The sequence below is a fragment of the Balaenoptera ricei genome, chromosome 7, assembly GCF_028023285.1.
Source record: "Balaenoptera ricei isolate mBalRic1 chromosome 7, mBalRic1.hap2, whole genome shotgun sequence".
Lineage (NCBI taxonomy): Eukaryota > Metazoa > Chordata > Mammalia > Artiodactyla > Balaenopteridae > Balaenoptera > Balaenoptera ricei.
In genome coordinates this window covers 18,377,446-18,401,669 of record NC_082645.1, presented here as the reverse complement: position 1 = coordinate 18,401,669, position 24,224 = coordinate 18,377,446, and the positions used below count along the sequence as shown (strand labels likewise).

At 43.8% G+C, this 24,224-nt stretch overlaps 1 protein-coding gene across 8 annotated transcripts in view; it reads left to right on the top strand.

The window, feature by feature from the left end:
- Positions 1 to 24,224, top strand: part of OCA2 (OCA2 melanosomal transmembrane protein) — a 298,538-nt gene that overhangs the window by 63,984 nt on the left and 210,330 nt on the right. For all 8 annotated transcript variants that reach the window (XM_059927745.1, XM_059927747.1, XM_059927740.1 and 5 more), the window contains 6 exons: positions 1,034 to 1,222; positions 4,814 to 4,871; positions 6,943 to 7,015; positions 9,509 to 9,669; positions 11,431 to 11,513; positions 12,733 to 12,886. In XM_059927745.1, coding sequence (XP_059783728.1) covers positions 1,034 to 1,222; positions 4,814 to 4,871; positions 6,943 to 7,015; positions 9,509 to 9,669; positions 11,431 to 11,513; positions 12,733 to 12,886 — 718 coding nt within the window. The remainder of the gene's footprint in view (positions 1 to 1,033; positions 1,223 to 4,813; positions 4,872 to 6,942; positions 7,016 to 9,508; positions 9,670 to 11,430; positions 11,514 to 12,732; positions 12,887 to 24,224) is intronic.

Sequence of the window (24,224 nt, the reverse complement as noted above, 5' to 3'; positions counted from 1 at the left end):
ATTCCTCACACATCTGTGACATTTCCCAGTCACAAAATTCTTGGACAAGATTACTGATTATTTTCAAAGTTTTCACACTGTCAACATCATCTGTTATCTTGTTACATATTGGTTTCACACAGCCTAATTTGCATCTTTGAACTTCTCCTTATGAATAAGACTATTTTTCTTGTGAACCAGTCCTAAAGCAGTGATAAGAGTTCAGGAGGATCACAATGCCCTGTTGAGCTAACTGGGTTCGAAAGGCATAGCTTGAGAGGCATAACATAATAGATTGTGGCTCTTGTGTCAATATTGCCACCCCACAAGTATTCCATGTATTTCCACAGGAAAATTCTGGGCTTGGTGCAGCCTTACTAGAGTCAAGTGCTGACTGAGAATCTGTACTGAATGAGTTGTTCAGTTGTTCAGGGATTCAACCAAAATTAAATGGATATATCCACATGTAATTTTGATAAAAGTTTATGATACCCCTTGATTCATCCTTCTAGATATAGTTCCCATTCTTGTGCCCATCTGGTCCAGTACTGATGTTCCCCACTCCTGCTCGTGCTCATGTAGATGTTGGGTGGGAAAGCTAGGTAGACCATCTCCCCTACAGCTCCATAACAGATGGATACCTACAAAGAGGAGAAGAGGCTTATGCCACTCACTGTGCTTCAGGATGAGTATAACAGGACCAGGTATTGAGAACTCCAGCACAATCAAAGAGAAAGCAAAAACCGAAATGAGCTGGAGCTGGTCTGAGCCAGAAAAAGCTTTACTGGAAAGTTCCAAACTCAGAACAAGCTGATGTTTCTTGAAGGTCCACAATTTATTTTGAAGACTGTGTGACCCCAGATGATTTCCCTCCAGTCCAGGGTGTGTGATGTCAAGAAAGACCCATTCCCACCAGTCTGATTAGTACTACTATATCGATGGTCCTTTTAAAAACAAGTATTGATTGTACATTTCATGCTCACCCCTGAGATGAAGTGTTGCTTTGGAGATGCTACTATTTCCGTGAAAATAACCACACAACCTTGATTTCCAGGTCACGGTGCGTGCCCGTTTACCACCCAGAGTTCATCACTGCTGAAGAATCTTGGGAGAACAGCTCTGCTGAGTGGGAGGGCGGATCCCTGCTGAGCAGAGAGCTGGTAGGTTCCTCTGGATCCGCCTCCTCAGAGAAGGGGGAGCTTCTGGACAGCGCTCACATCAGGTTCCGTCTTTCCAAGTTGAGGTAGGAAGACTTGGAGTGCCAGCACTGGCACAGGGTGTTGGTCGCACAGCGCACGCCGCCCACCTGGGACTGGGCTGGGGAGTGGGGCGCGGTGCGGGTATTGCCCTCACCACATCCTTCCCGAGGACAAGGTGGAGGTGAGGAAGAAGGCTAGGCGGCACCTTCCTGGAAGGTAATCTTCCTTTCCTCCAGGCCCTGGAAGACAGATAAAGCGGCGTTCAAACCAGCATGGAACCTTTAAGGCTACAAGAAAACCCAATTACAGACCTAAATGACTAGCACCCTACACACCTGTCCTTTCTGTTGTGTGGCTGGGGTCTTCACGCCCATGAGGCTTTGTGGATGAAGTAGTCCCCGTGGTGTTTTAGAAGCTGACATTATCATTTGTAGTCAGTGATGAAGCACGTTATTAGAAGGGTTCTGCACAGGAAGGAGAAAGAGTGTTTTTAGGGCTGATGCAGCTGCAAGTGGGGCCGAGAGAGGCCGAGTGCTCCGCGCATGCATAGGAGGGCAGAGGGCGCACGTGCGCTGGGGATCTGAGGGAATTTTGCAGCATCCCCCGCGCGGGTCGGAGCAGGAGTGATCTCTCCCTTGTTTGTCTGTTGAGGCTTCTGCGTGAGCATTTACTTGAAGGAGGGGTTCTGTTGAGTGCCATACATTTGAAAGTGGCATTTCCAGGGACAGAATACCAGGACCACCAAGGTCCCCATTATGTATCTGCTCCGAGGTAGCTGAGCAACCAGCAGGGCCGGGCATGTCCGTGCAACTGTCTCCTTGTCGCCTGGCATTCCCCTCACTCCACAGCCTTCCGTGGGCTTCCACTAAAATGGTCTATGGGAAAATCCATGGATAGGTGAGAAGACACCATGAAGCTATCAAATATTCGTGTTATTATTTCTCTACATTAGTGGGCCCAGCTTTTCTGAAGCTGTTTGAAGGGCTGATTAGAAGCGTACCTACCCGCATCCCAAAGTGTATCCGTCTTTACCTAGAGAGGCCCACTCTCAGTTGTCCTCCTGATCTTTCAGGCAATCCTGAGAGGTAGGTGAAGGACGTACTTCAGAGGGTAAGGATTTTGCCTGAGGTCATGCAGGTTGTGAGAGGAGCAAAGGGGTGGGGGGAGGAATGTGACCCCAGGTTAGGGTTAGGGTTAGTGCTTGTTCATGGAGATGTCTTTTCCCACCATGCCTCCCAGCCAAGTGTAGTTTCTTCACCTTGACTGGTCTTAGCTCTTCTCATAGGTGTGACAAGTATTGGCTGATTAATGTGCTATAAAATTATTTGAATCATGTGAAAGTGTGTGAACAGGGACCTGGCCCCATAGGTCACCATGATGGTAAGCGCTGACGCTGTTAACACCCTTCCCCAGCTGGCTGCCTCACAACTCCAGAGGGTGCGAGCTTCCTCAAATGTCCCATACCATGGAAAATAGAATCACGTACATTTAAGCCTTTACATTCAGTGGTTGTTTTATCTTCGACGATTCGTAGAATAGTTGCCTCAAACTTGCCACTTAACTGAAAGACTTAGTGCCATTCTTTTTTTTTTTTTTTTGTCATGTTACTTAACTTTTATTTATTATTATTTTTTAACGTCTTTATTGGAGTATAATTGCTTTACAATGGTGTGTTAGTTTCTGCTTTATAACAAAGTGAATCAGTTATACATATACAAATGTTCCCATATCTCTTCCCTCTTGCAACTCCCTCCCTCCCACCCTCCCTATCCCACCCTTCTAGGTGGTCACAAAGCACTGAGCTGATCTCCCTGTGCTATGCGGCTGCTTCCCACTTGCTATCTATTTTACATTTGGTAGTGTATATATGTCCATGCACTGTCTCACTTTGTCACAGCCTACCCTTCCCCCTCCCCATATCCTCAAGTCCATTCTCTAGTAGGTCTGTGTCTTTATTCCTGTCTTACCACTAGGTTCTTCATGACCTTTTTTTTTTTTTCCCTTAGATTCCATATATATATGTTAGCATACTGTATTTGTTTTTCTCTTTCTGACTTACTTCACTCTGTATGACAGACTCTAACTCCATCCACCTCACAACAAATAACTCAATTTCGTTTCTTTCTATGGCTGAGTAATAGTCCATTGTAACATGTCTAGAAAGTACTACACATGATTGTTGAAGAAACTCGTAAAAATTATTTTGGATGGTCAGCTCTGCTGTATATGTCAGTTATGTAGAAAGAAATTAGTATTTAAAACAGTTCAACTGGGACAAGACAGGAATAAAGATGCAGACCTACTAGAGAATGGACTTGAGGATACAGGGAGGGGGAAGAGTAAGCTGGGACAAAGTGAGAGAGTGGCATGGACATATATACACTACCAAACATAAAATAGATAGCTAGTGGGAAGCAGCCACATAGCACAGGGAGATCAGCTCGGTGCTTTGTGACCAGCTAGAGGGGTGGGATAGGGAGGGTGGGAGGGAGGGAGATGCAGGAGGGAGGAGATGTGGGGACATGTGTATAGGTATGGCTGATTCACTTTGTTATAAAGCAGAAACTGACACACCATTGTAAAGCAATTATACTCTAATAAAGATGTTTAAAAAAAATGTATATAAAAAATAGTTCAATTAATGCTTCATGCTTTAAAAGGAAATGTTTTTTGATTCCCATTTGAATAAGAGCTATTGATCATAATTTGGAAGGGTGAAATATTATTCATCAAATTCATTAAATCTGAGAGAATGCAAAACAAGGTTTTACCATTTTGAAAGGATCAGAAAGGTTTTGAAAAAGATATCCCTATATAGACTTTATTCCTTCGTTCTACAAACATGTGTCAAGCACAGGCTGTGTACCAGCACCCTTCCTTTTGCAGGGGCAGAGCACAAATACCCAAGGGCTTGCTCTCGAGGAGTGGCCAGGGGAGAGCACCCCCCAGCACTAGGCAGTGATTGTGTCTTTAGGAGGTAGGATCTGGTGGGCCCTGGGGAGGTGACAGGAGCAGAGATAAGCCTGAAGTGGCTGCCAGGCCCACATTCACCAAGGACCTGAGGGCCACAGTTAAGAAGTGTGTAATGATGACTGGGCCAGGGTGCCATCAGCAGTCCTCAGAGGGCCTGATTGTCTATTGAATTATCTCCTAAGGAATTCTTAAAGGACTCTGCTGGTACAACTGGTTATAGCACTGCAATTTCTTTCTTGAATTGTTTGGTTATGTCTCAGTCGATGTTTATTTGATGATCAAATCCATATTCCTACCTTCCAGAAAACTTAGGGGAAAATCATTGATAAATATGAATCTGAGAGCCGAGATAAAGCTTGTTTCCAGGAAACTAGAGCCTTTAAAAGGCTAGTGAAGAGGCTCAAATCTTGAACTTCAGCATCTCTGGTAAGAAGCGGTGTTCAGACACTCAGGGTTAAGTTTGTTCCCCTCTATAACCTCCACCAATCTGGTTTTGTCCTCAGCAGTATCCTCCTTCATACCATGTTATGGAAAGAATTTCACACGTGCTTTGAGATAGACATTACCCAAGGCTTCAGCAGACATCTGAGGTTTGACAGTTCAGGGCACGTGTAAGCAAGACTGCTGTCAGTGTGACCTGGGGCCTGTCTTTTCTCTTGCAGGTGCTGTGTGCGGTGGCTGAAAGTCACAGGCTTATTTGTCTTTGTGGTGCTGTGCTCTGTGAGTACCATGGCACCCTGAGCTCTGCTGTCTGCTCAGCAGAGCCCCCGGGGGGAATGGTGCTGGGTAGCAGGGCACCTGAGGTGTGGGGCTCACACATTTCTTTGTAGGAGTTACTGAGGGTGTGTGGGATGGCAGCCTGGGGGTGGCTAGGGAGGCCTACCCTTAGCAACGCTCCTCTGTTGTTGTCTCCAGTCATACAATGGAAGCCCTGAGGACCTGGCTTTGCTCTGTGGAAGGCAGTTAGCTTGCCTCCAGGTCTCAATTCCCACCTTAAGCGGCTTGCCAAATTCTCTTTTCAACCACATGCAGTAAACACTCTTTAGTTGTGTTGGGACATGTCCAGCAATCATGGGTGCCCTCAGGAATGTCTCAGTGCCCCTTTTGGATGGCTCCCAGCTGAACCACCCTGTTTGGGAGAGAGTGAAGTTCTATGTTTGCCCCTTCCCTGGAGGCTGCTCTGATTTTAATTGCCCATACATCCCCAGGGAGGGCTGCAGAGCCAGGGCCCTGGAGGTGACCTAAGTGTTCCCTCTGACTTGAGGGGTCATGAGTTTCACTGCCAGCATTTGTGTGATGTGTGCCCTGATGTGGCCCTAGCCGAGATCACGTTGTAGGCACTCAAAATATATTTGCTGAATGAGTGAGTGTGAGGCCCCCCATTTGTGTGTGTGCATGTGGGTGTGAGGCCCCCATGTCTGCCTGTGTGTCTGTGTGTGTGCACATGGGTGTGAGGTACCGAGTGCCTGGCTGTGTGTTTGTGTGTGTGCATGCCTCCTTGGGACGTGTGGGTCTTTTGCGGTCTGTGAGCATTTTGAGGTTGTGTGTGTGCCTAGGGAGTTATTGCTAGAGTTAATAGTTACCTATTTTTAGCATTGGCATAGGATAGTGTGCGTGGGCCATTTTTGGGAGACACCAGTAGGTGGTTGGTATGTGCCGCTGTGACAGGGTATGAGATTGTGAGCAAGGAAGGGGTGAGTGAGTGGTGTTTCCATACCTGTGCCCTGTGGACTCCAGGACTGGTGTGGCTGTGGCTTTTCTCTGTAGGCAGACTGTGGTGACAGCCATGCTGGGTGCCCTTTGTGACTGGAAGCTGTGTATGTGACCACGTGTAGCTGTGAATACATGGTCTTCATTACCTGTGTGTGTGGGCATGAGGGTTGGGGCTCTATGTGTGTGCAGGATTGTACATGACAAGAGTCTCCTCTTCTCAGTGTGACATATAGGGAACAATGTTGCATTTCAGACAGCAAGGGTGCATGAAGTCAATACTAGCTGAATTGAAATGAGTACAGGCATTCTTTAATAATCCACATGGGAGGAGAGCAGTGGCACAGAGAAAGGAAATCTAAGCACAGAACAAAAAAACAATTGCATTGAACTCTGAAAACTTCATGAGTTTACTTTTTTGGCTACCAGTTTGCCTTTCTACTTCCTATTCACACAGTTGTGTGGTTCTGAAACCCTAGCTGCTTAGCATAGCCTGGTGGGTGGGTGTACTGGGGTATCCAAGGAGGAAGTATGGGTGGCCCAAGTCTCCCCTGACCCCTGAGAGCTGACCTGAGCTCTGTGTCTAGTCTTCATCCTTCTTCTGGTAATTGAAATTTTGGTGATTTGTGGACACAATCCAAAACAGAATTTGAGGAATTTGTTTTGAACTTCTGTAATCTGTTATCTCATCATCACTTTAATTTACTTTCTGATGAAGTATAAGATACTCTGAAAATTCCACAAGCATGTGCTCCCACCATCATATGGGTTGTATTTCCTACTCTCCAATATGGGAAGACCATGTTTACCCTCCCCTGATGATTTAATTTTATGGCTGGGTATTTAATCCTTAAAATTGGCAAATATCAATAATCAAGGCCCGTTGTAGCAGAAAATAGTATAATGGATCAGAGTTTTATCTTTTAATATCTCAGAAAAGCTATTTAGAGTAAGCTGGTGAATTTTGGATACATCAAGCAGCACCATTATCATACCCGTATTTTCAGCTCTTATCAAATTTACTTAAATCCTATTGTTCTCACACCACAAATCTATCATTAAATGTTTCTGATTGTTACAGATTTTATTTAGCCTGTATCCAGATCAAGGAAAGTTCTGGCAGTTGCTGGCTGTGTCACCGCTGGAAAGCTACTGTATCCAAACCTGTACTGAGATGGACTGTCGTCCATGGTTGAGTCACAAAGTGAAGAGACCCGAAAACTATCATGACTGTTGCCCAAGGTCACAGCCTAAGCAATTACCGTTCCTCCCTGTGTGTGTTTTGTTTCTCCAGGACGTTTGGTGAAAGATGAGGCTTCAGAACAGAAGGGGAGGGGCACTAGTGAGACTGCGATGGGTGGGTGGTGGTGACGTTCCCCATGGAAGGGTGACAGCAGCCAAACAGTGCATTTTAGTAAAGGCCCAGCTTCCTGTGGCTCTTGGATACTCTGTTCTGTTCCCTGCCCCCACCCTCTTGTGTTTTGGCTTGGGTGGTTCCTTTTGACCTATCTTTAAGTTCATTGGTTCTTTCCTTGGCTGTGTCATCTGAGTTCGATGATTGCTTGGTTTCTTATACTCTGGGCTCTCTTGCCTTTTTGTAGGCCTCAGCTGCCATAACAGAATACCACAGCCTGGGTGGCTTAAACACCAGACATTTATTTCTCACAGTTCTGGAGGCTGGACATCCAAGGTCAGGGTGGGCTGATTTGATTTCAGTGAGGACTCTCTTTCTGGCTTGCAGATGGTCACCTTCCTGCTATGTCCTCACAGGGCCTTTCCTTTCCTGTGTGTGTGTGTGTGTGTGTGTGTGTGTTTATGAGTGTGTGTGTAGAGAGAGTGAGAGCTCTCTGGTATCTCTTCTTACAAGGACACTAATCCTATCAGATCAGGGCCTCACCCTATGACCTCATTTAACCTCAGTTACTTCCTTAGAGGCCCCATCTCCAAGTATAGCCACACAGGTGCTCAGGGCTTCAACATATGAATATAGGGGACATGGACATTCAGTCCATAGCACGAGGTAAAGTTTTAAGCTTGGAGATGACCACACCTTAACTTCTAAGGGCCTTAGTTTTGGGGTGGGGGGAGTTGTGTAAATCTAGTTAGAGGTTGGTTGTGTTGTAGTTTGTAGTTGCCATGGTACACTTCAGTGCCCCAGACACTTGGAATTTCTTGGCCTCTTTCCATCTGTCTGCCAAGCTCGGCCCTGTTCCTACCCCTCCCTCAGGGGTAGAGCTGCTCTCCTCTCTTACCTGTCCCCAGCTGCTGTGGTTCCACCACATCCTCAGGCTACCAGATTTGATGTACTTCCCCAGCAAATTAAGGCTTTCTTAAGGTTCTCCCCATTCTCCCCATCTTCCCTGTGAGCACCTGCTGGGGTTCATAGAGGAAGAGCCTATAAGACGTTAACACCCCTATTCTGTGGCTCACCAGGCCAAGGTCAAGGCCTAGTTGAGAAGAGGGCTCAGAGGAGCCTGACTCAAGTTTGGTCAAGGAGGAGGTCCTGGCCAGTGCACCTTAGCCCAGCGTTCGATAAGGTCTAAAGCAAACTGAAGGGTAAGCCTGAGGGGACTCTACAGTTTAGGTGGATCTCACAGCCTTGTTCCATATACCACAGCAGTACATTGCCTGCTGTTCAGAAGTGCTTTGCTCGTGTGTCTTTCTCCCCACCATGAAAGGGCCTCCAGGACATGGGCCTTTGTGCTGGGATAACCAGAGTAGAGTAGATGATCATGCTTATTAGAAGAACAGCATGGAGACTGTGAGCCAGGAGAGAGCCACTCTCCGAGGAGTGTGGCCCTGGGGCTCACAGCGGGGACGGGTCAAGTCAGGCCTGAAAGACGTAGATCCTCCTGATCTATGGAGGATGCAGGAAGGAGTGAGGATCCACTCAAGCTGTGGATGACAAGGAAGGATTTAAGGAGAGGAGAGCTTGAGCAGGATCTCAAAAGATAGTGTAGTTCTCCAGATTTGGGGGAGGCATCTGAAGCAAAGGCAGGGGACTGCCCTTGTGTTAGCAGCACAGCAGACTGTTCAGCATGGCTGAAGGCAAGGATCAAAGCTGTCTTCTGCAGGGGTGGGCTCGACCACAGGCTCCAGTTTGCTGGGATCCACAAGTCACTGCTGACACCACAACATCGCAGTGGACTTCGCAATGGATTTCGCTCCTCTCACTGCAGTGGACTTCACTGATTTAGCCGATTTCAGATTTCTTGCTCAGTTCTCCTTGTGATTTCTCACCAGGCACCTTAGGATTTGGGCATGGCTGTGGATTAGTTCATCTGTTCATTCATGCAGCCATTTTGTCTACTGCTCATCATGAATCCAGGAACTGGGGCAGGCGTTTTATGCTGGCTGCAAAGAGTGGAAGCAGAGATGATAGTAGGATGGGAGACACCACCTAAATGTTAAACCAGAGGATTCAAAACACAACTAAACAAAGCAAAACCAATTGCGCGTGTCAGGGGTGAGGGGCTGAAGAGGTAGGAGCAGTCAGGGCAGCGGCACAGGTGGAAGGGACGGCCTGGACATACATTTCCTTGTGCACTTTCCAAGAGGGGTGTTCCCTGGGAACGTGGGAAAGGTGTTGGGGGGGACCCTCCAGGCCTCTCCTCCTTGCTTTGTACTTCACCTTGACGCTCCCCCAGCTGTGAACCTCAGCAGCCATGCAGACTCCATGCTGCTCCAAGTGGACCTGGCAGGGGCCCTGGTGGCCAGTGGCCCAAGTCATCTCGGGAGAGAAGAGCACGTGGTGGTGGAGGTGACCCAGGCTAATGCTCCAGGCTCCAGGAGGTGGTGGCCACAGCAGGTTACACTTATAAGTTATTTGAAAGGAATTGTAAAAACTCATTTCACTCCTTTATAAATTGAGTTTCCTCTCTAATTGATTTGATGGGAGCCATAAGGCAATGACACCGTTATTAGGCAAGCCCTTATCTTTTGCTTTGTCTTTGAAATTCTCTTTTCTCTAAGACAGTTATAAAACTCTCACCATTTCAGTAAATTCAGGCTTTTGAGGTTTTTTTTTTTTTAATTTAGAGTGATTTTACTGGGCAATTCAGGGAAACATTATATATTTGAAAGTGCAGTTAAACCTAAGCCTTACCTCATGGTACAGAAGGTACTCCAATACCATGGTTCCCTTGAGTTTGTGGACACTTGGCTAAGACTGTGTCTGGTTTCCCGGAGCTTCTGCTTCTATAGCAATAGGACCTTGTGCTCAGCATCTAAGCCAAAGCCTTCAGTTCACATCCTGTGAAGGCTAGGATAGCCAGCAGTGATGTTGTCACCATGTCCCAGAGCCCAGACAAGGCCTGGCCCCTCTCTGTGCATCCTGACTTGTGCCCCAAGTCCTGGCCTCAGTGACTCCCCTGGATTATCATGGTGACTTCTATTTGAAGTTGTATCCCTAGTTCATGGGTTTTCCCTATTATAACTAATAGAAGGAAACCCTGCTGGTACACAAGACTGTGTCATCCAAAATGGAGTGTCACTGGAGTAATGGTGGGTTACTGCACCCATCACATTTTTCTGCCATGCAGAATAGTGTCCCCAGAGCCAATGTCTCATTATGAAGAAGGCTGCGGTTTCATGGGCAATGGCTGATGTTGCACTGATGTTCTAAACCGGTGGCTCTGGCTGTGGTCTTAGGACATAAACTTGGCTTCCCTGTTTGCAGCGCACAGCTCACTGGCCCCTCGGTAAAGACGAGGTAGGCACATTTCATCTGCTGTTGGCTCCTTTTGTGACCTTGTGTGGAGGAGGGCATGACCTTTTGCAGCCTGCTGACATAGTTGCCTGCTCCAGAAACACAACACAGGAGATCTTTACCGAAGGATTTTTTTCTGATACACTCTTTGCAAACACGGAAGTGTTTAAGAGAACTTTTGATCTCTCATTCATGCTGTGACTGATTTCTGAGTTCCTATTTTCAATTTTCTTTATGATTTGTGGGCAGCAAGACTCCTGTCCTCCCACTGAAAGTTCCCTGGCAACCTCAGTCAGGCTGCCTGCCTCTGCCCGGGCACACCTCCATCTCTGCACGCATCTGGCCCCTCTCAGCTGGCTTCTCCACTCCTCTGCTCCTGACAAGAACATTCAGGCACTTTGGCCCCCAGCAAAGGCAGCTCATCCTCGGGCCCTCCCTCCCACAGGCTCCTGTGACCGGGGTGTGGAGAGTTTCCTGCCTTCAGTTTGCAAACAGGAAGCAGTTCTAAGCAAGCCTTTCTCGTCAGTTGCCTCAGCGGGTTCAGAAGACTCCAAGTCTCCAGTAATGTGCAGTGATTTCCTTTTCTCTTAATAAATCGTATTTACTTCTATATCTTTGTGTCTTTGCACATGAATTCTGTATTTGTACTTCTGTATTTTTCTTAAACACAGCCCTCCAGTTGTGGACATTTCCAGCTGCACGCCACCTGGCCATCTCTAGCGTCTCCGTGCGAAAAAGCTTCGTGCGCCTCTCTTTCTCCTTTTCTTATTCTAAACAAGGACCTACATTGAACAGCGCGGGACCTCAGGTGACGGCCCAGGTTCAAAGCCTTACCAGGATTTCATGCTTTGACTTTTACAGGTCACTCATAACTGGACAGTGTTTTTAAATCCAAGCAGAAGTGAGCGCACGGTGCTGAGCAGGACCTTTGAGGTTCTGAGCAGGTAGGTCTTGGGGTAGCTCCTCTGGGACATGCCCACCTAGAGAAGTGTGACTCTTGGGACTCCAGTTATGAATAGCCAGGACAGTTACGGGCTCGGACGAGATGCTTTTCTTGTGTAGACAGTGAACATAAGGCTGTGGCCGGGCGTCAAAACCACACGTGTCAGGAAGTAAGAGGATTGATTACAGGGCCCATTTTGAAGCAAATGGTATTTTATAGCTGATGCTTTAAATTCATTAATATCATGAAGCTATGCAATGGGGAATTCTAGAAAACTTTAGGATTCTTTTTTTCTTTAATACCACTCCATATTAAGTCTGTACTCTTGGTTACTGTATGAGTTTGCTAGGCCTGCTATAACAAATATCACAGACGGGTGGCTTAAACAGTAGAAATTTATTTCCTCAAGTTGTCAGCAGGGTGTGTCTCTCCTGAGGCCCCTCTCCTTGGTGTGTAGACACCATCTTCCCCCTGTGTTCTCACGTGCTTGTCCCTCTGTGCGTGTCTGTGCCCCAAACTCCTTTTCTTATAAGGACACCAGTCATATTGGTATCACTATTTTTGACTTAATCACCTTTGTGAAGACCTTATCTCCAAATACAGTCACATTCTGAAGTGGGGTTAGGAAGTCCACATATTGAAGGGACACAATTCAGCTCAGAACAGTTACTGAAATTTTAGAAAGTGCTTTATTTTCACCATGCCACATGCTGTTGCTGACTTACATGCTTCTTGTTCCTGGTGCTTTCACACTGTTGGTGACAACCTGTCTACCTGTTCTCAGGTTGCACATCCTTTTCCAAATCTCTCACATGTGAGAATAGTTGGCTATGCTATTTGTTAGCAGGTAAAGCAGTCAGGTATGTGGTGAGGAGGAAGAGGGAAAATTAAATGGCTAGAACCACTGTGAACTTCCCTGCTCCCTGTTCATTGTTGGAGTGGCAGCGGAAGCAAAGAAGGCGCTACCTGATGGGGGCTGAGTAGCTATGTCAGAGGGCCCTGGCCATGGGGAGGCTGCGCATGCATCTCACACAGCTTGCCTGTGCTCAGGGCTCCCCATCTGCCGGGTCAGGCATTGTGTGAGTCACTCTGAGATCAGTTCAGGGTCTGGTTATGGCCATGGATGACGTGTTGGGAAAGACACCGAGGGAGCAAGCACTAATGGTTGATGGCTGGGCTGTTTCCCTTATCAGTGGTAAGATCTTTGCTTCATTCTGCAGAGAGCCTGTTTCCATCAGCATTCGAGCCTCCCTCCAGCAGACCCAGGTTGTTCCTCTTTTGATGGCTCATCAATACCTCCGCACAAGCATTGAAGCACAAGTGACCATTGCTGCAGTCATTCTTGCTGGGGTCTACGTGCTGATTATATTTGAGGTAACTTGCATGCCTGCTCTCCTGGGTTTATCTGTGCACCCACAAGTGTATTTTAACACTTACTTGTTGGGGGCTAGAGATGGGCTCAGTCTTGCATCTTAATCAAATTGAAATAGTGTCTTTCCTAAAAAGTAACATTTCCCTCATTCTAGGTAGAAAATTGCTCTGTACTGGAATATCTGCTGAATCTTGGCAATTGACATATGCAAGATAAGTTTTGCCAGGCACTAGCAAAATTTATTGAGAAAACTGAATATGCATGTGATTTTCTCACCCTCACTTTGCTGCTCACACAAAGTGTGATCCTGAGGGGACAAATGTTGAACCTCTCTGAGACTCAGGGTCTTCTTCTGTAAGATGGGCATGTTAAAACGCCCCCTAGCTGCTTCATAGGATTGTGTGCATGATGGGGACCTGGGAGACCTTGGGCTACATGTGGGGAAGGATTATTATCTTTTATGCTTATCAACTCAGCTAATGAGCCTTTTCACAAATGATCTCATGTCCCATAAATTCAATTTTTCTGGGAAACTTTAAGTGTGGCTATACCTTCAATAGCATGGAACAAAGTACAGACACTGTCTGGGCTGGGCAGGTCCATTGTTGGTTTGATTGTGAAACCAGATTTACAACAACGTGTTGATGGGAATGTTGGCTCCAATGGACTGAGCCTGGAGGGTCAGGAGAGGATGTGACTGTGAAGAGGTGTTTCTTCCCGAGGTATGAGAAGTGCCGTGGACCTTCGAGGAGGTGAGCTGAGGGAGGAGTCACCAGGATAGCTCCTGAAGTCCCCTGCGGCTGTCTGGTCTGCCTGGCTCCAGCAAGTTGAGCCCCTAGTTGTCCAGCAAGGTCCACTCACTGGTTTAGTTGCTCTTTCTCTTCATGTCTCTTTTATTCTGGGGCAGCTCTATTCTCTCCATTCTTTCTCTGTTTTCTTTTCAATCAATATTACCATTGTTTCAGAGTGCCTATGGCCACGCACACACTCTGTGATCCGGCAGAGTCCAGAGGGGTCCAGGAGCAGGTTGCTGAGCAGTTTTCTCCCCGAGAGGCCACAGAGAACACACTCCGCCCCCCGTGGCAGTGTTTCTGCCAAGGGCAGGATGCTTGAGACTCAGAGCCCAAGGCTGCTGTCGGGGGCTTGTCACATAGGCACCCTCAGCCCACCAAAGTCCCAGGCTCCCAGACGTAAGGCAGATGTTCACAATAAGGCACATTTTTATACCAACAGTTTAGGCTTACTGGTACAGCAGAATGCAGAACTCCAGGCCCACAGAGCAACCTTCTCACTTGGTAACACAGGGGACATTTCAAAAGCCAAGTACTCAGATGTCAGCCAAGGCCAACCCTGGAGCAGGCTCTTCTAAAGGCCCTTCTAATGACGGCTGCCTCAGGCTTGCCAGGTCTTTACTGCACCACCATCTGGTTGAAAAATCCTGTTCTGTTTTTCTGTAGAATATCCCGCACCCTGGATTGTTACTCTAGTCCCTCTCTCTCCGACGGACTACAGTTTAGATCTGAAGCCTTCAGGTTAAATTTTGGGGCTCATATGCTTCACAGGTGTGCTGGGAGTTTGAGTTGTATCGAGGAGAAGGAATCGGTGTCCTCCTTTCGGGGACGCTGAGATTGCCCAGTGAGTTTAGGTGGTAGCAGCCCAGCCTGTTTGCTGTCACGCTCCCTGCCGCTACCTTTGCTCTTAATGGCTTTAATACCCACCAGGGACCATTGCCTGACTCAGTGGTTTCATTAGCATTTACAGTAAACTTTCTGTCCTTCCATCTGCATTTATAAATGATTCATTCTGTATTGAAGAACTTTCTCCCGCCCAATCTCCTTATTGTGAAACACACTTCATGCCAGAGACACAAGATGAATTTTCTTTAATTAATGATTTTCATAGTAGTGAATTGCTGCCTTAGCAACTTACAGTGGTATCCACTGAGTTATTTTGTGTCTCTTAGATTTTTTTGAATATCATTTTGAACGTATGGATACAATAGATTCAATGTGCTTTAATCAGTCACAGTCACTAGTAATTAAAAAAGTACAGTCCAATGCCAATTTATTTATTTATTTATTTTTGAATTTTACTTTATTGTATTTTTTAATACAGCAGGTTCTTATTTGTCATCCGTTTTATACACATCAGTGTATACATGTCAATCCCAATCTCCCAAATCATCACACCACCACCCACACCCCCGCCACTTTCCCCCCTTGGTGTCCATACGTTTCTTCTCTACCTCTGTGTCTCGATTTCTGTCCTGCAAACAGGTTCATCTGTACCATTTTTCTAGGTTCCACATGTATATGTTAATATACGATATTTGCTTTTCTCTTTCTGACTTACTTCACTCTGTATGATAGTCTCTAGATCCATCCACGTCTCAACAAATGACTCAATTTCGTTCCATTTTATGACTGGGTAATATTCCATTGTATATATGTAACACAACTTCTTTATCCATAAGTCTGTCGATGAGCATTTAGGTTGCTTCCATGACCTGGCTATTGTAAATAGTGCTGCAATGAACATTGGAGAGCATGTGTCTTTTTTTTTTTTTTTTTTTTTTTTAATTAATTTGTATATTTGTTTATTGACTGTTTTCCTCCAATAGAATGTAATCTTTTTTTTTTTTAACATCTTTTTTTTTTTTTTTCACACACACACACTGTATTTTATTTTTACAAGAGATAAATCGACTGACACCAAGCATTGTACATGGATGACCACAACAAAAGCAACAATGATTGCAATTACCAAACATGAAACACACTCATACTATGTCATAGTATTGACATTCAGTCCAGTAATCCTCCACTGTAACAGCTCCTTTACTTTGCAGTGAAAATTGATTTGTATATTCTTTGCCTCTGAGTCCTTGTGGAATTTTTTTTTTTTTTTTTAAATTCAGACACAAAGTCACAAAAATTATACTCATCCTCATCAGTTCACTCAGTCCCATGTAATTAATTTTTTTTTTCATCTTGATCTTTTGTTAGCACTTTTATGAGTTCATCAGTTTTTCATTAGAGTTCTGAAAATGCTTATTCATTCAGTTCAGCAGTACAGTCTGTTACCAGAAACCTGTACTTGTCAGAGTCTTTTCCATGTATTTCTTGAAGATGAAACCCTTTTATAGGAACATATTTGCAAAATCATCAGAGTACACCCAGAACTGTCTGTAAATGACAAAAGACTTAAAAATGACCACGGTTAAAGATTTGATGACAGTTCATAATAATGCAGTTGACAAGAAAATTAGTTATTTCTGAGATATACATTTTAAAGTAATAACTAGGATTATTACTTATAACATTATACCATAACATATAAGATTTTTAGAAATTTCATGTAATGTCTGAAACATTTATATTGACATATTTCCATACATATTTCCATACAAGTACAAATATAAGATTTTTAGAAATTTCATGTAATGTCTGAAACATTTATATTAACATATTTCCATACATATTTCCATACAAATACAAATATGATTTTTAGAAATTTCATGTAATGTCTGAAACATTTATATTAACATATTTCCATACATATTTCCATACAAATACAAATATAAGATTTTTAGAAATTTCATGTAATGTCTGAAACATTTATATTAACATGTTTCCATACAAATAACCCAATGAAAGTTTAGTATTAGTTGTTTTGTTTGTTTTTTTATACTGCAGGTTCTTATTAGGCATCAATTTTATACACATCAGTGTATACATGTCAGTCCCAATCGCCCAATTCAGCACAGCACCATCCCCACCCCACCGCAGTTTTCCCCCCTTGGTATCCATATGTCCATTCTCTACATCTGTGTCTCAACTTCTGCCCTGCAAACTGGCTCATCTGTACCATTTTTCTAGGTTCCACATACATGCATTAATATACGATATTTGTTTTTCTCTTTCTGACTTACTTCACTCTGTATGACAGTCTCTAGATCCATCCACGTCTCAACAAATGACTCAATTTCGTTCCTTTTTATGGCTGAGTAATATTCCATTGTATATATGTACCACATCTTCTTTATCCATTCGTCTGTTGATAGGCATTTAGGTTGCTTCCATGACCTGGCCATTGTAAATAGTGCTGCAATGAACATTCGGGTGCATGTGTCTTTTTGAATTACGGTTTTCTCTGGGTATATGCCCAGTAGTGGGATTGCTGGGTCATATGGTAATTCTATTTTTAGTTTTTTAAGGAACCTCCATATTGTTCTCCATAGTGGCTGTATCAATTTACATTCCCACCAATAGTGCTGGAGGGTTCCCTTTTCTCCACACCCTCTCCAGCATTTGTTGTTTGTAGATTGTCTCATGATGCCCATTCTAACTGGGGTGAGGTGATACCTCATTGTAGTTCTGATTTGCATTTCTCTAATGATTAGTGATGTTGAGCAGCTTTTCATGTGCCTCTTGACCATCTGTATGTCTTCTTTGGAGAAATGTCTATTTAGGTCTTCTGCCCATTTTTTGATTGGGTTGTTTGTTTTTTTGATATTGAGCTGCATGAGCTGTTTATATATTTTGGAGACTAATCCTTTGTTCATTGATTCGTTTGCAAATATGTTCTCCCATTCTGAGGGTTGTCTTTTTGTCTTGTTTATAGTTTCCTTTGCTGTGCAAAAGCTTTAAAGTTTCATTAGGTCCCATTTGTTTATTTCTGGTTTTATTTCCATTACTCTAGGAGGTGGGTCAAAAAGATCTTGCTGTGATTTATGTCAAAAAGTGTTCTTCCTATGTTTTCCTCTAAGAGATTTATAGTGTCCATGCTTACATTTATGTCTTTAATCCATTTTGAGTTTATTTTTATTTATTTATTTATTTATTTGAATTTGTCATCTTGTATTCTTTTCCTTTCCTTTTTTTTTTTTTTAACATCTTTATTGGAGTGTAATTGCTTTACAATGGTGTGTCAGTTCCTGCTTTATAACAAACTGGATCAGCCATACATATACACACGTCCCCACATCTCCTCCCTCCTGCATCTCCCTCCCTCCCACCCTCCCTATCCCACCCCTCTAGGTGGTCACAAAGCACCAAGCTGATCTCCCTGTGCTCTGCAGCTGCTTCCCACTAGCTATCTATTTTACGTTTGGTAGTGTATATATGTCCATTCCACTCTCTCACTTTGTCACAGCTTACCCTTCCCCCTCCCCATATCCTCAAGTCCATTCTCTAGTAGGTCTGTGTCTTTATTCCTGTCTTGCCACTAGGTTCTTCATGACCTTTTTTTCTTCTTCCTTAGATTCCATATATATGTCTTAGCATACTGTATTTGTTTTTCTCTTTCTGACTTACTTCACTCTGTATGACAGACTCTAACTCCATCCATCTCACTACAAATAACTCAATTTCGTTTCTTTTTATGGCTGAGTAATATTCCATTGTATATATGTGCCACATCTTCTTTATCCATTCATCTGATAATGGACACTTAGGTTGCTTCCATGTCCTGGCTATTGTAAATAGAGCTGCAATGAACATTTTGGTACATAACACTTTTTGAATTATGGTTTTCTCAGGGTATATGCCCAGTAGTGGGATTGCTGGGTCATATGGTAGTTCTATTTTTAGTTTTTAAAGGAACCTGCATACTGTTCTCCATAGTGGCTGTATCAATTTACATTCCCACCAACAGTGCAAGAGTGTTCCCTTTTCTCCACACCCTCTCCAGCATTTATTGTTTGTAGACTTTTTGATGATGGTCGTTCTGACTGGTGTGAGATGATATCTCATTGTAGTTTTGATTTGCATTTCTCTAATGATTAATGATGTTGAGCATTCTTTCATGTGTTTGTTGGCAATCTGTATATCTTCTTTGGAGAAATGTCTATTTAGGTCTTCTGCCCATTTTTGGATTGGATTGTTTGTTTTTTTGTTATTGAGCTGCATGAGGTGCTTGTAAATTTTGGAGATTAATCCTTTGTCAGTTGCTTCATTTGCAAATATTTTCTCCCATTCTGAGAGTTGTATTTTGGTCTTGTTTATGGTTTCCTTTGCTGTGCAAAAGCTTTTAAGTTTCATTAGGTCCCATTTGTTTATTTGTGTTTTTATTTCCATTTCTCTAGGAGCTGGGTCAAAAAGGATCTTGCTGTGATTTATGTCATAGAGTGTTCTGCCTATGTTTTCCTCTAAGAGTTTGATAGTGTCTGGCCTTACATTTAGGTCTTTAATCCATTTTGAGTTTATTTTTGTGTATGGTGTTAGGGAGTGTTCTAATTTCATTCCTTTACATGTAGCTGTCCAGTTTTCCCAGCACCACTTATTGAAGAGGCTGTCTTTTCTCCACTGTATATGCTTGCCTCCTTTATCAAAGATAAGGTGACCATATGTGTGAGTTTATCTCTGGGCTTTCTATCCTGTTCCATTGATCTATGTTTCTGTTTTTGTGCCAGTACCATACTGTCTTGATTACTGTAGCTTTGTAGTATAGTCTGAAGTCAGGGAACCTGATTCCTCTAGCTCCATTTTTCATTCTCAAGATTGCTTTGGCTATTCGGGGTCTTTTGTGTTTCTATACAAATTGTGAAATTTTTTGTTCTAGTTCTGTGAAAAATGCCAGTGGTAGTTTGATAGGGATTGCATTGAATCTGTAGATTGCTTTGGGTAGTAGAGTCATTTTCACAATGTTGATTCTTCCAATCCAAGAACATGGTATATCTCTCCATCTATTTGTATCATTTTTAATTTCTTTCATCAGTGTCTTGTAATTTTCTGCATAAAAGTCTTTTGTCTCCTTAGGTAGGTTTATTCCTAGATATTTTATTTTTTTTGTTGCAATGGTAAATGGGAGTGTTTTCGTAATTTCACTTTCAGATTTTTCATCATTAGTGTACAGAAATGCAAGAGATTTCTGTTCATTAATTTTGTGTACTGCTACTTTACCAAATTCATTGATTAGCTCTAGTAGTTTTCTGGTAGCATCTTTAGGATTCTCTATGTATAGTATCATGTCATCTGCAAACAGTGACGGCTTTACTTCTTCTTTTCCGATTTAGATTCCTTTTATTTCTTTTTCTTCTCTGACTGCTGTGGCTAAAACTTCCAAAACTATGTTGAATAATAGTGGTGAGAGTGGGCAACCTTGTCTTGTTCCTGATCTTAGTGGAAATGGTTTCAGTTTTTCACCATTGAAGATGATGTTGGCTGTGGGTTTGTCATATATGGTCTTTATTATGTTGAGGAAAGTTCCCTCTATGCCTACTTTCTGCAGGGCTTTTATCATAAATAGGTGTTGAATTTTGTCAAAAGCTTTCTCTGCATCTATTGAGATGATCATATGGTTTTTCTCCTTCAATTTGTTAATATGGTGTATCACGTTGATTGATTTGCATATATTGAAGAATCCTTGCATTCCTGGAATAAACCCCACTTGATCATGGTGTATGATCCTTTTAATGTGCTGTTGGATTCTGTTTGCGAGTATTTTGTTGAGGATTTTTGCGTCTATGTTCATCAGTGATATTGGCCTGTAGTTTTCTTTCTTTGTGACATCTTTGTCTGGTTTTGGTATCAGGGTGATGGTGGCCTCATAGAATGAGTTTGGGAGTGTTCCTCCCTCTGCAATATTTTGGAAGAGTTTGAGAAGGATAGGTGCTAGCTCTTCTCTAAATGTTTGATAGAATTCGCCTGTGAAGCCATCTGGCCCTGGGCTTTTGTTTGTTGGAAGATTTTTAATCACAGTTTCAAATTCATTGCTTGTGATTGGTCTGTTCATATTTTCTATTTCTTCCTGGTTCAGTCTCGACAGGTTGTGCATTTCTAAGAATTTGTCCATTTCTTCCAGGTTGTCCATTTTATTGGCATAGAGTTGTTTGTAGTAGTCTCTTAGGATGCTTTGTATTTCTGCAGTGTCAGTTGTTACTTCTCCTTATGCATTTCTAATTCTATTGATCTGAGTCTTCTCCCTTTTTTTCTTGATGAGTCTGGCTAATGGTTTATCAATTTTGTTTATCTTCTCAAAGAACCAGCTTTTAGTTTTATTGATCTTTGCTATTGTTTCCTTCATTTCTTTTCCATTTATTTCTGATCTGCTCTTTATAATTTCTTTCCTTCTGCTAACTTTGGGGTTTTTTTTGTTCTTCTTTCTCTAACTGCTTTAGGTGCAAGGTTAGGTTGTTTATTTGAGATGTTTCCTGTTTCTTGAGGTAGGCTTGTATTGCATTGGGGTCTCCTTTTCGCAGGCTGCAGGTTTGTAGTTCCTGTTGTTTTTGGTATCTGTCCCCAGTGGCTAAGGTTGGTTCAGTGGGTTGTGTAGGCTTCGTGGTGGAGGGGACTAGTGCCTGTGTTCTGGTGGATGAGGCTGGATCTTGTCTTTCTGGTGGGCAGGTCCACATCTGGTGGTGTGTTTTAGGGTGTCTGTGGCCTTATTATGATTTCAGACAGCCTCTCTGCTAATGGATGGGGCTGTGTTCGTGTCTTACTATTTGTTTGGCATAGGATGTCCAGCACTATAGCTTGCTGGTCGTTGAGTGAAGCTGGGTCTTTGTGTTGAGATGGAGATCTCTGGGAGATTTTTGCTGTTTGGTATTACATGGAGCTGGGAGGTCTCTTGTGGACTAGTGTCCTGAAGTTGGCTCTCCCACCTCAGAGGCACAGCCCTGACTCCTGGCCGGAGCACTAAGAGCCTTTCATCCACATGGCTCAGAATAAAAGGGAGAAAAAATAGAAAGAAAGAAAGAAAGAAAGAGGATAAAATAAAATAAAGTAAGATAAAATAAAATAATTAAAATAAAAAATAATTATTATGGAAAAAAATTTTTTTCAGTAAAAAAAAAAAGGACGGAGAAAACCCTAGGACAAATGGTTAAAGCAAAGCTGTACAGACAAAATCTCCCACAGAGGCATACACATACACACTCACAAAAAGAGGAAAAGGGGAAAAAATAATATATCTTTCTCCCAAAGTCCTCCTCCTCAATTTGGGATGATTCGTTGTCTATTCAGGTATTCCACAGATGCGGGTACATCCAGTTGTTTGTGGAGCTTTAATCCGCTGCTCCTGAGGCTGCTGGGAGAAATTTCCCTTTCTCTTTTTTGTTCTCACAGCTCCTGGTGTTCAGCTTTGGATGTGGCCCCGCCTCTGCGTGTAGGTCGCCTGAGGGTGTCTTTTCTTCGCTCACATAGGACGGGGTTAAAGGAGCAGCTGCTTTGGGGGCTCTGGCTCACTCAGGCCGGGGGGAGGGAGGGGTATGGATGCAGGGCGAGCCTGCGGCAGCAGAGGCCAGCGTGACATTGCACCAGCCCGAGGTGCGCCGTGCGTTCTCCCAGGGAAGTTGGCCCTGGATCACGGGACCCTGGCAGTGGCGGGCTGCACAGGCTCCTGGGAGGGGAGGTGTGGATAGTGACCTGTGCTTGCACACAGGCTTCTTGGTGGTGGCAGCAGCAGACTTAGCGTCCCATGCCCGTCTCTGGGGTCTGCGCTGATAGCCGCGGCTCACGCCCGTCTCTGGAGCTCGTTTAGGCGGCACTCTGAATCCCCTCTCCTCGCGCACCAGGAAACAAAGAGGCAAGAAAAACTGTCTTGCCTGTTCGGCAGGTCCAGACCTTTTCCCGGACTCCCTGCCGGCTAGCCGTGGTGTACTAATCACTTCAGGCTGTGTTCACGCAGCCAACCCCTGTCATCTCCCTGCGATCCGACCGAAGCCCAAGCTTCAGCTCCCAGCCCCTGCCCGTCCCGGCGGGTGAGCAGATAAGCCTCTCGGGCTGGTGAGTGCTTGTCGGCACTTATCCTCTGTGCGGGAATCTCTCCACTTTGCCCTCGCACCCCTGTGGCTGCGCTCTCCTCCGTGGCTCCGAAGCTTCCCGCCTCCGCCACCCGCAGTCTCCGCCCATGAAGGGGCTTCCTAGTGTGTGGAAACCTTTCCTCCTTCACAGCTCCCTCCCACTGGTGCAGGTCCCGTCCCTATTCTTTTGTCTCTGTTTTTCTTTTTTCTTTTGCCCTACCCAGGTACATGGTGATTTTCTTGCCTTTTGGGAAGTCTGAGGTCTTCTGCCAGTGTTCGGTAGGTGTTCTGTAGGAGTTGTTGCACATGTAGATGTATTTTTGATTTATTTGTGGGGAGGAAGGTGATCTCCATGACTTACTCCTCTGCCATCTTGAAGGTCTCCCCTTTGTTGTTGTTATTGAAGAACTCCTTTCAGTATGTCTTACAGGGCATCTGTAATGGTGGTGAACTCCGTCAGCTTTTGTTTGTCTGGGAAAACCTTTATTTCTCCTTTGTATCTGTAGGATAACTTTGCTGTGTATTCTTGGTTGGCAATTTTTATCTATCAACACTTTGAATATGTCATTTCACTCTCTCATGGCCTGTAGGGTTTGTTGAGAGATATTAAGTTTCTCTGTTCATTTTTTATTGTTGATATTTTCATTATATTGTATCAGAGAGGGACTTTTTACATTGAGATTACATGAACTTGCATGTCCAAGTCTTTTCCCAGGTTTGGGATGTTCTCAGCTATTACTTCTTTAAATAAAGTTTCTTCACCCTTCTTTCTCTCATCTCATTCTGGAACCCCAGTTATCCTACATGAATGTTTGACAGAGCTCCACAGATCATGAAGGCTTTCTTTGCTCTTGTTCATTCTTTCTTCTTTGGTTTCCTCTGATTCAGTTATTTCATAGTTCCTCTCCAATAGGTCACTTTTTATATCTTCCATTTATTCTACTCTGCTGTTGATGCTCTATTGCATTTTCCATCTCATTCATTGAGTTCTTTGGCTCCAGAATTTCTGTTTGGTTCTCTTTTATGATTTCTATCCATTTGTTAATTTTCTCATTTTGTTCATGTGTTGTTTTCCTGATTTCATTGAGTTGCCTTTCTGTCTTTCCTTGTAGGTCATTGAATGTCCTCAATACAGCTATTTATTTTTTTCATACAATTTAAAAGGTTACACTCCATTTATAGTTATTACAAAATACTGGCTACTTTCCCCATGTTGTACAATACATCCTTGTAGCCTATCTTATACCCAGTAGTTTGTACCTCCCTCTCCCCTACCTTTATATTGCCCCTCCCCCCCTCCCGACTGGTAACCACTAGTTTGTTCTCTATATCAGTACAGCTATTTTAAATTCTTTATCAGCTAGATAGTAAAATTCTGTGCCTTTGAGTTAAGTTATTGGAGGACAGTTGTTATCTTTGGTGATGACACATTTCCTTGATTTTTCACGTTCCTTGTAGCTTTGCATTGCTGCTTTCTCATTTGAAGTAGCAGACATCTCCTCAAATATTTACTAGTTGTATTCAGGTGGGATATACCATTTGTTGGTCCTTTAATACCTGAGACTTTCTCTGACCTGGTATGGACACACCTGCTGCAC